The sequence below is a fragment of the Mercenaria mercenaria genome, chromosome 11 (assembly GCF_021730395.1).
Source record: "Mercenaria mercenaria strain notata chromosome 11, MADL_Memer_1, whole genome shotgun sequence".
Classification (NCBI taxonomy): domain Eukaryota; kingdom Metazoa; phylum Mollusca; class Bivalvia; order Venerida; family Veneridae; genus Mercenaria; species Mercenaria mercenaria.
The window spans coordinates 81987113-82001906 of NC_069371.1; the positions used below are offsets into that span (position 1 = coordinate 81987113).

Consider the following 14794-nt stretch of genomic DNA (forward strand, 5'->3'; position numbering starts at 1 on the left):
CAGATAAGGTTTGTGATCAAGTAATCGTTACAGCGAATGTATGGAATTTCTTACCAAACTGGATAATGTAAATGAAATTTATACATTACACGTTAAGTTCTGGTAATTGTGAATTAAAAGTAGTCAAATTTTTGATCATTTGATCCTCAAATGTTCACATAGAGAACAGGAATACAGGAAAAATATATACAAAAAACACAAACTTACAGACAATAATGCATATTTTACGGTATTGTATGTTAATAGTTCACAGAAAAAAAAACTATCGGTATTAATAAAAAAACAACAACCAAAAAACCCCCAAAAACTACGATATAGCATATTTCGCCTTGCACGAAAATTGTTGAGATTTAGTCACAATACAATGCATGTGAAACACAATATAATAATGACCATAGCTATAAATAGTAGGATAACTGTACTATTGTTATATAACGTGATCTCAGTGACTGTGACAAAACTTATCAGTACAGTTTGCACTTATAATTAGGACACTCTTGTACACTAACGAAAAGTCAATGTTCGAATCTGACCAGATCCTCACTACATGTGACACGATGTACGTTTTGGTGCTTGTCCTTTACAAATATCATACCGTCGAAAGTCCAGCAGCTATCGATTTTGTTATTTCTTACTAGAAGTCGGGCAGTATAGAAAGCAAAGTTACGTTGCTTAGTGAGATCTTCATTGATGTATATGCCATTTAGCCCGTGTGATTTCAATCCTGTACGAGCCTTAAGAAGACGCTGGCGAGATCTGTACGACACAAATTTTACTATGATGGGTCTTGGGGTTCCGGTGTCACTACGTTTCCCTGCCCGGTGGGACCTGTCAATTTCATTGATGTTAATGTCAACATCAAGTTTTTTGCACATGTCAAGAACTATTTGGTCGGTATTTTCACCTGGAGATTCTGGACACCCAGAAAGGCGAACATTATTTCGTCTGCTATACTGTTCCGCTGATTCTGCAGTGGCTTTAAGCTGACTGACTGACTTTTTAAGGGACTCATTCTCTGATTTAAGACGAATGTTCTCAGACTCAAGGGATTTGACTTTGTTCTCAAGTCCAGTCAGACGTTTGCTTGCGTTTGAGATATTTGCCCACGATTAAAGAGATGCGCGCATTTCAAGCTAATTTTAAAACATTTTTCGGAATTATCTGACGTTTTAACATCATTTCTTAACTTTGGATAATAACGTTGCCGTTATGATAAATGAGCTGCCATAAATTCGTAAAATGAGTTTCATCTTTTTTTATCCAGGCTTTATTCAACGTTTTCCAGATAAATAATGTTACGCCATTACTTCCGGTTTATCAAACGTGCAGAACTACCTTAACGTAAATACCATGACATTGTGCAAACACATATGTAGCATTTTCAAGACTTTGGACATACATATTTGATTGAAAGTATTTTGTATATACAGGAATAAAGTTTTTCGGCTTAAACTTCGTTTGTTATAAATAGATTTACTCACGGTGATAAACCACTATTGTTTCTGTGCATTTAATAAACATAATAACATCAAACAATGTATTGTTAGAGTACATAATACATTGAAAGCTAATTGATTTTGTATTTTTGATGAAAATTGTAAGTTGCTACATGTATGTATCGCAGACGTTTGAACATGTTTCCTTTTTGACTAAACATTAACAGGTTGCTGGTGAAGATTCCCGAGGTATAATAATCATATTAAATCGTTAATTTTGTTTTTAACGCAACAACATATGTTTCCGCTGTGATATTTCTGACGTTACACACCAGGTATGAAATGTAAATTTTAATATGGAAAATATTGACGTATATTCTAGTGCAACTTAACGGCGTTTAAAAATGGGTAGAAAATATTAATTACACCAATTCAAAACGTTCTAAGTGAAATGCAATAATTTAGGATTACCTACTACATGTATGCAACAATGTTAAGCTGCCTTTACAACTATGTCGCAAAAATGTTAAGAAATATGAGAAATATAAGAAAACACACAAGACAAGCTAATACATATTTGCGGCACCCAAATGCTATTACCTGCGGCCTGGAGATCGCAGGTATATTGAAATGCAACAAGTAGCGTAGCACACGGGGAACGTGTTTTTTTTTACCGATAAACGATTTGCTCATCGCATGCATGGAACGCCGTTTTTGCAATATAGCTGTCAATCTATATTATATATACAGAAATACTTGTGACCTAACATTTGTGGAAACTGTAGTAAAGTATTTCAATAGTCAATGAATGTGACCAGTTGAGCTAAAAGTTATGTTATACATGAAAGGGAAATAAAGTCATTTTTGCTCAAAACAATACCTTTCAGACTTAGGAAATACATATTTCATAGATTTACTTGTAAAACATACAGAATGGAGTAATATTTCATACATTTAAGCATACTAGTAATGGTATGGTAAATAAAACCAAGCACACTATTCATAAGTTACTTTTAGGCCGAGTGGTCACACATACATCCATAACAAATTCTGGTCTGTATAACTTCTGGCCGCAGGAAAACTTTCGACTTGTCCTATATTGAACGTTATCAAAGGTATGGTGTTAGATATTTAAATGAATAAGTAGGTAGAACAGCAAATATCATCTCGTTGCAGATCAAGATGATAACGCGACGGTACGATGGTAATTAAGCGACAGTACGATGATGATTACGCTACAGTACGATGATGATAACGCAATAGCACGATAATAAAATTGTGAAATCAAGATACTACGATAACAAAAACACGATATCACGGTATTATGACGGTGAAAACACGACAGTATATCGCTTTATTGGCGTACTAACGTATCATCGCGTTTTCATTATCGTAGTATCGTGTTATCGTCATCAAGTTGTCGCGTTTTCGTTATCACAGTTTCGTGATTTCGCGTTTTCATCATCGTACTATCGAGTATCGCGTTTCAGATCATACAAAGCATCCTTCGTGTAGACATATGTTGAGTCGAATTGTTAGAGTATGTCGTCGAAAACTGGTCCCTAGAAAAATAATTGCGAGGATATTTGTTTGTTTCAGTGTTAGAATGAAATATCTTTCACGACTGGACACCAGATGCATAGAGGATATTTGTTTGTTTGCAGTGAGATATCGAAATATATCATCACCGATAAGGGAGACAATTGAATATTTTCACGAAGGCGGAGCCTGAGTGAAAATATCAGAATTGTCTCCCTTATCGGTGATGATATATTTCGATATCTCACTGCAAACAAACAAATTTTCTTTTTATTTTATGCTAGTTTGTGAAGATCAAAGAATTTTCTGTTTATTACATGCATAAATGTTCATATAAATCCAATATTTCATGACGGAATTCGGATTTATTTAAGCTACCGTGTTACATATGATACATCCGCTAAATTACCATGGACACTTAGGCACATTAATATCGAATATTGGTGATTAGGTTCATTAAATCAACACGACGCCATTTTGTTTTTAAAAACAAAAACTGCATTTAAATGTTTTGTGTAAAAATACACAGTCCGCGGCTAACAGAGACATTGACAAATGCCGGTAGTTAAGTAGAAGCATATTTAAAACTTTTCGGGTCAATCCGTCAGTTCGTTGAATAACCGGAAGCTTGCTTTGTTTACCAAAACACACGCTGAAGGTCAGATTAAAAAAAAACAACACTAGAAATCTAAACAACTGTGGAATATGCGTAAGCCCTTGGAAAATCAAGCTGCAGAATTAAATATCATCATGGATTCAATAGAAATAGCTAGGAAATATTGATCTAGGAGCTGCATAGCATAACAAAATGGAGGGAAGTTGGAACACAACTGGCTGGGCTTGGAGTTGGAGTGGGAAAGGACTTCGACGAAAATGATGGCATATTATGTAAGGTTGAGTTGATGTTTTGTGATAATTAACTAAGACAACAACCAACTAAATGTGTTGTCGCCAGTAAAATCTACCACACGGTAGTGAACCAATGGAAAAAAGTAGAGGAAACACACATGTCTGTAGCTACATGAAATTTATGGCAAGGCCTAGCAACCAAGCTGACAAAGGTAGCATTATTTCTTTTGCAAATTTAATTATATAGCTAGCCTTTTCTATATAGGATTGTCTAGCAGTTCATGACTCCTGTTTTGCTTGAGTATTAGTATAATCCAGTAATTTTAAAGGCAGCAAAGGGAGGTAATTAAAGAATATATTTCAAGGGAGATAATTTATCTGGAAAAAAAAGAAGTTCGGCACTGTGAGTGATATCGATTTATATCTCACTGCTATTTTCCAGTATTTCACCAATAAGCATAAAATAAAATAGTTTCACAACTGTAATAGCCATGAGTGAAAATGTAAGATTGGTGTTCACCATTGAACGTTTAATGTGACAGTGATATGCTTGTACATATACATTGAGGAAATTTAAAAAGAAATTCAATTACTATATTTCTGGTTATTTTGATTTGTAGGTGGTGTGATTTACAGGGAGGAGACTATATATATTTATGCAAAGAAGCACTCTTCATGAGATCATAACAAATTTCAAATTGTTTTATCTCTAAAAATGATAAAATCCATATAAAACATCTCATAATAGATTATAATGTACACATTAAGTCACGGATTAATGATTAAAAGGTGACCCGTTGTAATGTAGAAGAGGTCAAATATTTATTCAAAATTGTAAATATTTTACAATGCATTTTCCTTAAATGGCATTACACAAGAACTTAAAAAATACTTACGGTTTCAGTAATTTTACTTTTATATTACACTACACTTTATAATTAAAGAACATCGTAGTCACTTAATCAATGACACAATCATAATACGACTAAAATATTTTTAAAAAATGTATTTTTAGCAACTGAAAACAATATGCACATAATTTTAAGAAACTTGATCATCTTTGCGTTTAATATACAACTTTAACAAAGTGATAAACAAGACCATTATTGCATGAACACAGAGAGACAATTTACGATTCAATGCACAGTTATGAAGTACCAAGTGTTTAAAACTCTCTTTTTGCTTGACTTACTACGGAACAAAAAGTAGACAATATGTTAATACATATAGGAGGTATAAATAACACTGCACAAAACAACCAGGAAGCAGAAAAAATAAATTATCGTCGGTAAATCGCCTTATTTTCATTTAATTCAAACCTGTTAAAGCAGAGAAGAAGAGAGTGAGTAATAAATAGGTAATATAACTAACACAAACTCTTTATTAGATACGTTGAAGATTCGTATGGAATAACGTCCTTTCTTTATGTTGGATTGGAATTAAACTTTTGGTACTCTTCGTAAAAGGTAATAGACGATTTTGGTAAGATAAATTAACATTTTGATCGTAAGACAATACGTTATTTATCTAAAAATTAAACTTGTATTCGATTCAAGCAATTTACTTTGATTCATATTTAAGGTTTTGATCGACGACATTGTTTCCACAAAAAGAGTTTAGGTTTTTACAGCAACACGTATTGCAAAACATATACAAAGATGATATGTTTGCTTACAATATAAATGAACTAGTTAACCTATATAATTCATCAAATAATTGTCCTGTCAAACTTTGTTGCATATTGATTGCTATAGCACAAAAGGTAGTTATGAAACATTTAGTGCTTACATTTCATTTCAGATTTTATGGCAATGGAATGTTCTCTTTACATTTCTGATCTTATGGATCATCTTGGTTATAGTTATGAAATGATAAGATACAGGCAGCAGACGTACAGTTACTACGACAGGTTTGAACGTTGTTCTATTCATACCCGTGTTACAACCGGCGGCAAAGGCGAGGGAACTAATTTCTATTATGAAAGTGATATCGACTATATCCATATTGTGAAAGACGCTCTCTGCGCACAAAACCCCAAAAAGCTCATTCATAAAAAGAATATCTCATTGTTTAAAATGGACATTCAAGCAACAACACCCGGAACTACAAAGTTAAAACTTATAAAGAGTGATGGAGACCCATATAAAATTCCAATAATGGCATTACTGATACTAGACAACGGCGAAAGATACCTCTCAAGTGATTTGTTCACGCATGAGATCAAAAAGTATGTGCATGAATGGCGCCTGAGAAATGAGATCAAAATTCATCCCACTCGTGGTCCATCCACACCAACATCGTTAGGAAACTTGAACATTGACAACGTCAGATGTTTCAGGTGTCTGTATCATAAGCATTTACAAGCATGGGCATCTAGACGACGGCCTCGAGGATGGCCTTCACGAGAACACGTGCATGATATATGCGATATTAATGGCCATGTTGTCCCTGTAGGACTTAAAGGATCGCCAACCCAATATCTTGAATGGAGAATAAGTTACACACCTGCAGAACTTTATTTGATGAAAAACTTGAATGAAACACAGTTAAAGGTATACATAATCCTAAAGAATAAATCAAAATCTGTTTTAAAACCTACTTCAGACGACATTACCTCTTATATAATGAAAAATATCTTTTTATGGCAATGCGAAACGTTGGGCATGGATATATTTGCTAAACACACCTTGACGGCAACAATTGAGGATTGTCTTAGATATCTGAAACGTTCAGTGGAGAACAATTGCCTTCACAGTTATATGATACCTGAACGAAATCTGCTAGATGGAAAACTAAACATAAATCAAAGAAGACAACTAATAAGTTTAATCAATGATTCACTGGAACTAGGAAATATCCCGTTAAGTTACATGTTACGTGCTGGCGTGAGAGTTATGTTTGATGCACCAGATGTTTTGAAAGAGTTTGGTAGAAAAAGAAAGAGAGTTGAGATGCTTGTATTAATGAAGAAACGAATTATTTTGGAAATGCAAAAAACACATGAAACGGAAACCGAGACTGAACAAATACTAATTCTATCCAAAAATAAAGATTATCTTGATACTGTTAAAGAAATTGAAATGCTTATTAATTTTGACTCTAGTGCTTTGAAACAGGAGGGAAAATTTTGTCTGGAAGTCATTGCTGCTTTGGAGGGGAGGCTGACAAAGCTGCTTTCATAATCTCGAAATTATTATTATAGATGAATGCGCGACACAAAAATTCGGTAGAATAGGAATTCATTACCTTTTAAAGCAAAATCTTTGTATACTGCTCAATCATTTTTTATTTCTGACGGCTTCAAGAATATTATCAGAAATATGTACCGGATATAGTGTTGCTATACGTGAATGAATATTTTCAAATGATTTAAATTTCTTTCGTTAGAAATGAGAACCATGCATTTCGAAGAATCTTAAACACAAATTTGAGACCTATTTTTATGTATATGTTTTAAATTAAGTAAACAAGGAATGACAAATCAATATTGCATAAAACAGATTACATGATTATTAAAGATGTCAGATATTTATATTTGTTAGTATCTTATTACCTTGTGTTATCTTATATGATTTATCATAAAAATATTTTCTAGGGTGCATGAGTTAAAACTCTGTGTAACTCGATCCGTTACTTGAATCAACAGTTTCCATTTTTGTCTTTGAGTGATGATATGCATATACTAGATAGTTTCTCGTACGAACATAACACTCTTATATAAGTCTACATATTAGGATATAGTCATGCAATAACTAGTTTTCTAATATTAAGGGGAAATTGTACAAGAACTATAACTGATAACTGAATATGACAAGATGACTTTCAATAATGATGTTGTTATAGTTTTGCGTCATATGATTGTATTTATCTTTCTCATAATATGAGAAAACGTTTTATTCTATATCCCATTAGATTACACAAATATATTATAGCCTGAAGCACTCGATCTCATAAAACGGAATTAAGCACTCTTGGTTTGAAAAGTGAAGTTAAAGAGGAAACTTACATGAAATAATACACACTGTATTATTGCAAACACACATTCTATTAGGAATACTGCATCATCATTTATAATGAGATGAAAAAGACCTTTTCAAAATACTACAGTATAACCGTATAACATTATACAATTATTATCATTATTATTGTTAATAATGTTCTTTGAATTTTCATTCATTTAAAAATATCCATAACAAAGAAAAAGCTTTATTAATGGGTTTTATGTTGCCCCTTTTTGCATAATAAACCTGTTTATTTTTCATGGACCTCTGTTCCAGTAAGGAGGTCGCGACGAGAACAGTATTTTAGTAATTAGTCGTACGCTAGTTGTTTCCCTTTATATTTTGGACGCAATTTGTAATGAAAAAGCGTGAATTTCGTTTTTGGATTTGCCACGTTTGCATGGCCATTTCAATCCTCGTCAGCAATGGAACAACATAGACTTTCACTGAATTTATTTTGCATATTCACATGGTATTCATTTTATATAGAAGTTGTTTACTACAAGACTCAAAAATGCAGGTTAATTCCGTCCTGAGAAGTTATCCACAACCTTGAGAAATAGGCCAATAAAGATCTTCAGAATAAGTGTGTGGACAAAGCACCTATCGTGGCTCTTGGAATGGTTACGGTCAAAGTGCATCTTCATTGATGGAAGCTCTTAGACACAAATTAATATTGAACCGGGTGAGTCGTATTCTTTAATTTATTTCATTAAATTCAATTCAGAGATGGAAAGAATCTTAGAAGTAATATTTTAAGAATGATCGAAAATGCGGTCATATTGTAGATAGTAGGTCAATAGCGTAGCTCAAAGAGGGAACTGTAGGCCAAGTGCAAAAAAAATATGTTCAAATAGCGTCATATGTAGCTTTATATATGGACAGAGACATGTACCATAAGTACTATAAGTTTGAGCGTGCACATGATGTCTGGTCTCCAGGGCTTTTATTTTAATTTATTTTACAAGTACAAAAAAAAATAATATCGAATTGTGAGGGGTCTAAGGTTCAAGACCCAATTGAGCACTGGTTAGGCCCTACGTTAGATAACTTTTCTAATTTTGATTATTAAGGTAATTTTATTTGTGCTCATTTTGAGTCAATAATAATAAAAAAAAAAAAGGAAAAAAAATATGGACAAATTATTATGGGGCGCTGTGAGTTGTTTTTCGTTCTTTAAGTTTCACAGTGGCGCTTTGGGCTAAAGCATTGAACTATTGTACCTTTCATTGTACCTTTTGGTGTAATGACTGAAATGTTAGCATGAATGCTTTGTTGCGGAATCATTTGTCCATATATGGGCAAGTACATGCTTTATATTGGTTTAAGGGGTAAAATAAAATAAATAAAAGTAAAACCCCTTAACTGTTAGAGGCAGCCTTGACTATAAAAAATGTCGGCTGAAGTGTCGTCTCTGTCGGCTTCCCATAACTGACCTGCGCTTATATACTTCAAGGTAAAATGTGCTTCTCATCGGCCGTCCCCAAGCGTCGAGAGTTGCAAAAGAAAAAAGTAAAATAAAAACAAATGTCTTTGCTAAACCTCTAACAACCAGGGTCCCACCAAAGAGGACCCCCTTGAAGCGTTTCCGTGTGTTTGGTCAGTGCAGGTCTGTTTTTGGGAATAACTGTATGCGCAGTACAAGTGTACTGTATCCTTTTGTCCTTTGAACAAGTAGGTTTTAGTTAAAATAGCAAAAATCGTACAAGTAAATTTTGTCTATAGCTAATTTGAGTACCGTATATAAGGGCATGGCAGATTTGATTCCTGTTTAGTTGGTATTTTTTGCATGATTCGGGCATAATATGTTGTCTTGATCTGTCCAGTTAGCGTTCAAGTGCATTGTTATAAATAGTCTTTAATGTTCTGATGTTTCATTAATTTTCGTGCTTATTTAGGGAAAATACCTCCAGGTCAACATTAAAAATTAAGTTTGTAAAAAGAATAGTCGTTGTTATAAGGTATCAGAAATGATATGGGCGACTACACTTCCATGATACGCATGTCTGACAGCCAGATTGCATTTTTTAGCCACGGTACAAGTCCTTTTCTCTTCGTGAGTTTTGTTTTCCAAGGCGTATCACATATAAGACTAATACCATAATCTTACATCCGTTGTGCTGCTGTTTCATTCATATTTTTCAGCGGCATTTGCTAAATTATTGTCATCACAGATTCCATCGATTGGCACAACGGTTCACAAATGTCTTACTGTCGCCATGTTTCCAGTGATTGTCTATATGGGTTGTATACCTGTTGTGATGGACAACTTGATGAGCATTCAATTAACAGGATGATTTGTATCTGCAGCCATCTATTGTAGTGAAACGTCTCTATTTTAGAAAAGGCAAGTATCTTATTTACATGTTTATGTACATATAAACAAATCGTAATAGGACGGATCGCCCCCGATACATACATTTTATTTATTTAGCTGATTAATGAACAATTATTATGACCAATTTTCTAACCATATTAAGGGGCTTACCTCCACGAGGACACCAAAATTGTTTTAATTTTGCAAACTTGGAAAGTATATATATGAGAAACATAAGCGTATGTTTAATATCTACTTTGAAATATGCTTATAGAATATAAAAGAAATGAAATTCTACCCTTATTTTTCATACATCACTTTTAAATTGCTCTACTGTCGTTTATGTTTATATGTTTATTTCTCAGTATGCTTAACATGCTTAACAAATGTTCCACAGATGCGGCACATTCACATTATCAAATAATGAAAGTACATTCTCGTGTTAAAAAAAAAATCTTGAAGGGTATCACTTTAAGACAGACGTTTACATTTATATACTGGTGGAATTAGACCATTTAGGTCCATGTTTTGGAGAAGAAATTTTAAACATCATCAAATCATGGAAAGTAATGATTGTTTTACACGAAAATTTGATGTAGCATATAAAACATTTTTCATTCTATAAATCAATCGTCAATTTACTCGTATATATATATATATAGTTTCGAAAGGGGCCTGCATGGAGAGGCCATACTTTTGTCAGTTCAGCGCCTTTGAAACCTCATCATTGTTATTAAAACAAAATAATAATAAAAAAAAATAAAGAACTGTTACATGTCTTCCTTTGTTGCATTTGCAACAATGTACGAATGCTTGATATGTACGAATGCTTGATATTTACATATCTAGGTTAAACGTCGTTTTGACTATTGTTTAATTTTATCTATGTACAAATGACATTAATTTTGTAGGGGGACAAATCTTTTAGAATATTTGGGTGTCCAATTTGACAGGACAGAACGGTAAAAAGTGTGTTTGAAAGATGGGTTGTTTATAAAGATGTTGATCATTCACTAAAAATTTCTATGGTTTTCGGATATACTGCTAAACCTTACACAAAAATTTCTACATTGATATGATAAGAGTAACGCTTGGTTTTAACCTTGGGGCAATTATTATTTTATTAAGCAGTTTCATTTATTCATAATGTATATATACGTATGCAAAAATAATAATTTTAGTGGCCCTTCAACACACATAAGTGCATTTCAGGTATGGCACTAGGCAAGGTGATTAATAATAAAAGACGGAAAATAATGATTCAAATCGAATTGGTTCTTTGATATTGTTTATTACTAACAGTTTTTCCCCTTTTGCAGCCATCGCTGGGGATGATTGTTCTTTCGATTGATTCAAATTTTATCTTATTTATTTAATGTATTCTGTTTGTACCTTTGCAGTGTCGCTGGGGCAAATGAAATTAGGTTATTTTCAATATACATCTTTAGATTAGCTGTTTGTATAGTATGTGCATTTTAAACATTATGTCACCTTGCCAGTTGCCATGAGAAATCTTTAAAATAAAGCGCGGCCTTTTCCCACTAAACTGTGTTGTAGTTTTCATTTATACTGATATTTTAGTTGTAGTGGGTGTGACAGACGTATATGGTCGGACGCTTACTCATCTGCCAACGAAATGTGATAATATCAGTCATTAATAAATTCAATCTTGTTTTCTTTTAAAATGACTGATGATTTTGCGTCTTGCTAATGGCTGCTGTCATTCCCTGTTACATACGGTCCAGTGATAAAATAATGGGGTTTATGTTCCCCTTTTTGCATAATAAACCTGTTTATTTTTCATGGACCTCTGTTCCAGTAAGGAGGTCGCGACGAGAACAGTATTTTAGTAATTAGTCGTACGCTAGTTGTTTCCCTTTATATTTTGGACGCAATTTGTAATGAAAAAGCGTGAATTTCGGTTTTGGATTTGCCACGTTTGCATGACCATTTCAATCCTCGTCAGCAATGGAACAACATAGACTTTCACTGAATTTATCCCACCCGCCCATGCCCATATTTGTTGATATTGTTTATAACTTTATTGTGAATCAGAAATCTTTGCTGCTTCTGTTCATCTGTTTTTCAGGTTCCTGCATAGTAGATCTGTTTCAGATCATAGAATACGTCATCAGGGAACAGTACAATAGCAAAAAGTGATATTCCCACAAACAACACACACAGCTATGAAGTGACTGATGAATAATTTGGTCATGTAATAAAGTTTACGATCATTCTTTGAGAGGATGTATCAATAAAGTTAACGATCATTCTTTGAGAGGATGTATCAAAATAATGACATGGATTTTGTGAGATTATTGCTATAAGAACTACTTTAGAAATGAAATGGAATACCCATACGATCAGACACTTTAGTGTTAGTGTTGTTAGTAATGTTGTTCGTAAATGTTCTGTTGAACACCAGAAACTCAAACTGATAGATATATAAATATATGTGTTAACGTTATTATTTGTCGCGGCTTTATAACGTTTTCATAGAATATTGATTCTAATTTGAAAATGCACTGTGGGAGTAGAAGAGTACCAAGGTCATATGCATTAATTTTAAAGTAATAGTATTACTCGGAAGTAATAGTTTAATTCAGAATGGTATCAAGTAACTTGAATAGTCATGTTTTTGTTAGTGTTCTGTGTAGTGAAGGAAATAGCTTATTAGCATTGGTTAATGGTACGCCACTTTGAAAAGCTGTCGACCACCGACCATGGTTTATATTTGTTCGTGGAAAATGTCATGAGTCTAACCAGTGTTAGCAGAAGCATTGTCATAGTTTGTCGGCGTATAAGTTTCAATTGTGGGTCTGCACTTGCGTTTTAATGAATGCGTAGTACAATCTCTCGGCTGAAAATGGCTAGAAGCCACTAAATAATTCGGTCGAGGACTGTGGGCCAAGGCATTTGTAGAATACTGTTTAACTATAAGTTCATTATAACTGATTAAATCAAAATTGCATTCCAGCATAGTCGGGTCTACTGTCTAAGTCACTGTGTCATTACCTGACGTCGAAGGTGGACCTCAATTTGTGTTATTAGATGACGTCATAGGTTGAAGGCAGTGGGATTCGGTGGTCTGGAGACTCGACGTAATCAGTTTTCAGTTACTTTGCTCAATGGCTGGTCTGCTATAGACATCTGAGTCGCATGTTTTGTTCGCCCCTACGGTACATGAATTTTTCATAAATGGTCAGTGACATGAGTAGTTTTTCTTCATACGGTACATTTAATTATGATGAATACCGTTATTTCAAATTAATTCATAACACTTTTATATAAAGCGTATATATAATGCGCTTACATGTACTTTCGTGTTCTTCTGCTCCCACAGGTTTGCGAAGTTAGGCATGGCAATTATACGAAATTGTTACAGAAAAATGATAGTCGTAGAGTATTGATATATATTTTAGCATGCTTGAATTCGTTCCGTTTTTCAGTATTTCGAGGAATAGTCTGAGCATTTCAATGTGTTATACATTGGCTACGGAAACACGTTTCCTCCTGTCCTAGTTAAAAATCGGGAAGGGGGTTTTTCGTGGGCGGCTCGTATTCTGTTTGAGAAATATACAATCGAATTTGTTCAACGTGAAAAAAATGTAGCGGCTTTAACTGTATTATTTAATATACAGATTCGATTGTGGCATGCATATCAATTGATATGACGGCATCTCGTATAGCATTTGTACATATCTGAATAACATTTACATTTTGATGCCGTATGTTTGCTTTTCTATTATCGGAATGTAATAATTGTTGATTACTGTTTTCTGTTAGAAGAAAGATACTTTTGTACACTAATAACTTCTATGTACAGTTAGTATTTCCCCCTTTTGCAGCCATCGCTGGGGATGATTGTTCTTTCGATTGATTCAAATTTTATCTTATTTATTTAATGTATTCTGTTTGTACCTTTGCAGTGTCGCTGGGGCAAATGAAATTAGGTTATTTTCAATATACATCTTTAAATTAGCTGTTTGTATAGTATGTGCATTTTAAACATTATGTCACCTTGCCAGTTGCCATGAGAAATCTTTAAAATAAAGTCGCGGCCTTTTCCCACTAAACTGTGTTGTAGTTTTCATTTATACTGATATTTTAGTTGTAGTGGGTGTGACAGACGTATATGGTCGGACGCTAACTCATCTGCCAACGAAATGTGATAATATCAGTCATTAATAAATTCAATCTTGTTTTCTTTTAAAATGGCTGATGATTTTGCGTCTTGCTAATGGCTGCTGTCATTCCCTGTTATATACGGTCCAGTGATAAAATAAGCATGAATATCAAAATACAAACACAAAACCTAACAAGACAAACGGACCTAAAAGTCATTTTCTATTTCCGATGGGGGAAGTTTCTTAGACTAGAAGCAGTATTTGCAAAGCTCCGGCTAGTATGCATGACGGCATATGACACAATGATGACGCAGTGTCTTTCGATCTTAGGATCCTAACTACCTTGTACAATTATATTATCTCCCTAATATAGAGTATTACAGATATGGGTCAGACTTGGAGCAGTATTAGTGTAGTATAAGGCAAAACGTCATAGTTATAGAACAATCTGCTACGTTCATGTTGTAGTTTGTTTAATAGAGTATTATGAAAACGATTAAACAACGCGTAAAAGAAGTCTATCGT

General features: G+C 33.7%; 1 protein-coding gene across 3 annotated transcripts; it reads left to right on the forward strand.

The window, feature by feature from the left end:
- Nucleotides 1-3202: 3202 nt before the first annotated feature.
- On the forward strand, nt 3203-14422 carry LOC123531193 (uncharacterized). Of its 3 annotated transcripts, none has more exons than XR_008366158.1 (2): nt 3203-4036; nt 8346-14422. XR_008366158.1 is itself a non-coding variant. In XM_053517922.1 (2 exons), exons 1-2 carry the CDS (start codon nt 3958-3960, stop codon nt 7004-7006), a joined length of 1461 nt encoding a protein of 486 aa, XP_053373897.1. In that variant the 5' UTR covers nt 3203-3957; the 3' UTR covers nt 7007-7611. The 3 variants fall into 3 exon arrangements, 2 of the variants coding, with proteins under 2 accessions (XP_053373897.1, XP_053373898.1); XM_053517922.1 differs by lacking the exon at nt 8346-14422 and adding an exon at nt 5625-7611; XM_053517923.1 differs by lacking the exons at nt 3203-4036; nt 8346-14422 and adding exons at nt 4734-5290; nt 5625-7611.
- Nucleotides 14423-14794: the final 372 nt, after the last annotated feature.

Bases quoted from the DNA above. Each gene is read 5' to 3' on its own strand.
- LOC123531193 (XM_053517922.1), top strand. From the start codon at position 3,958: ATGGAAAAAAGTAGAGGAAACACACATGTCTGTAGCTACATGAAATTT. The intron at 4,037-5,624 runs GTAGCATTATTT...ATTTCATTTCAG, and splicing joins TAGCAACCAAGCTGACAAAG to ATTTTATGGCAATGGAATGT.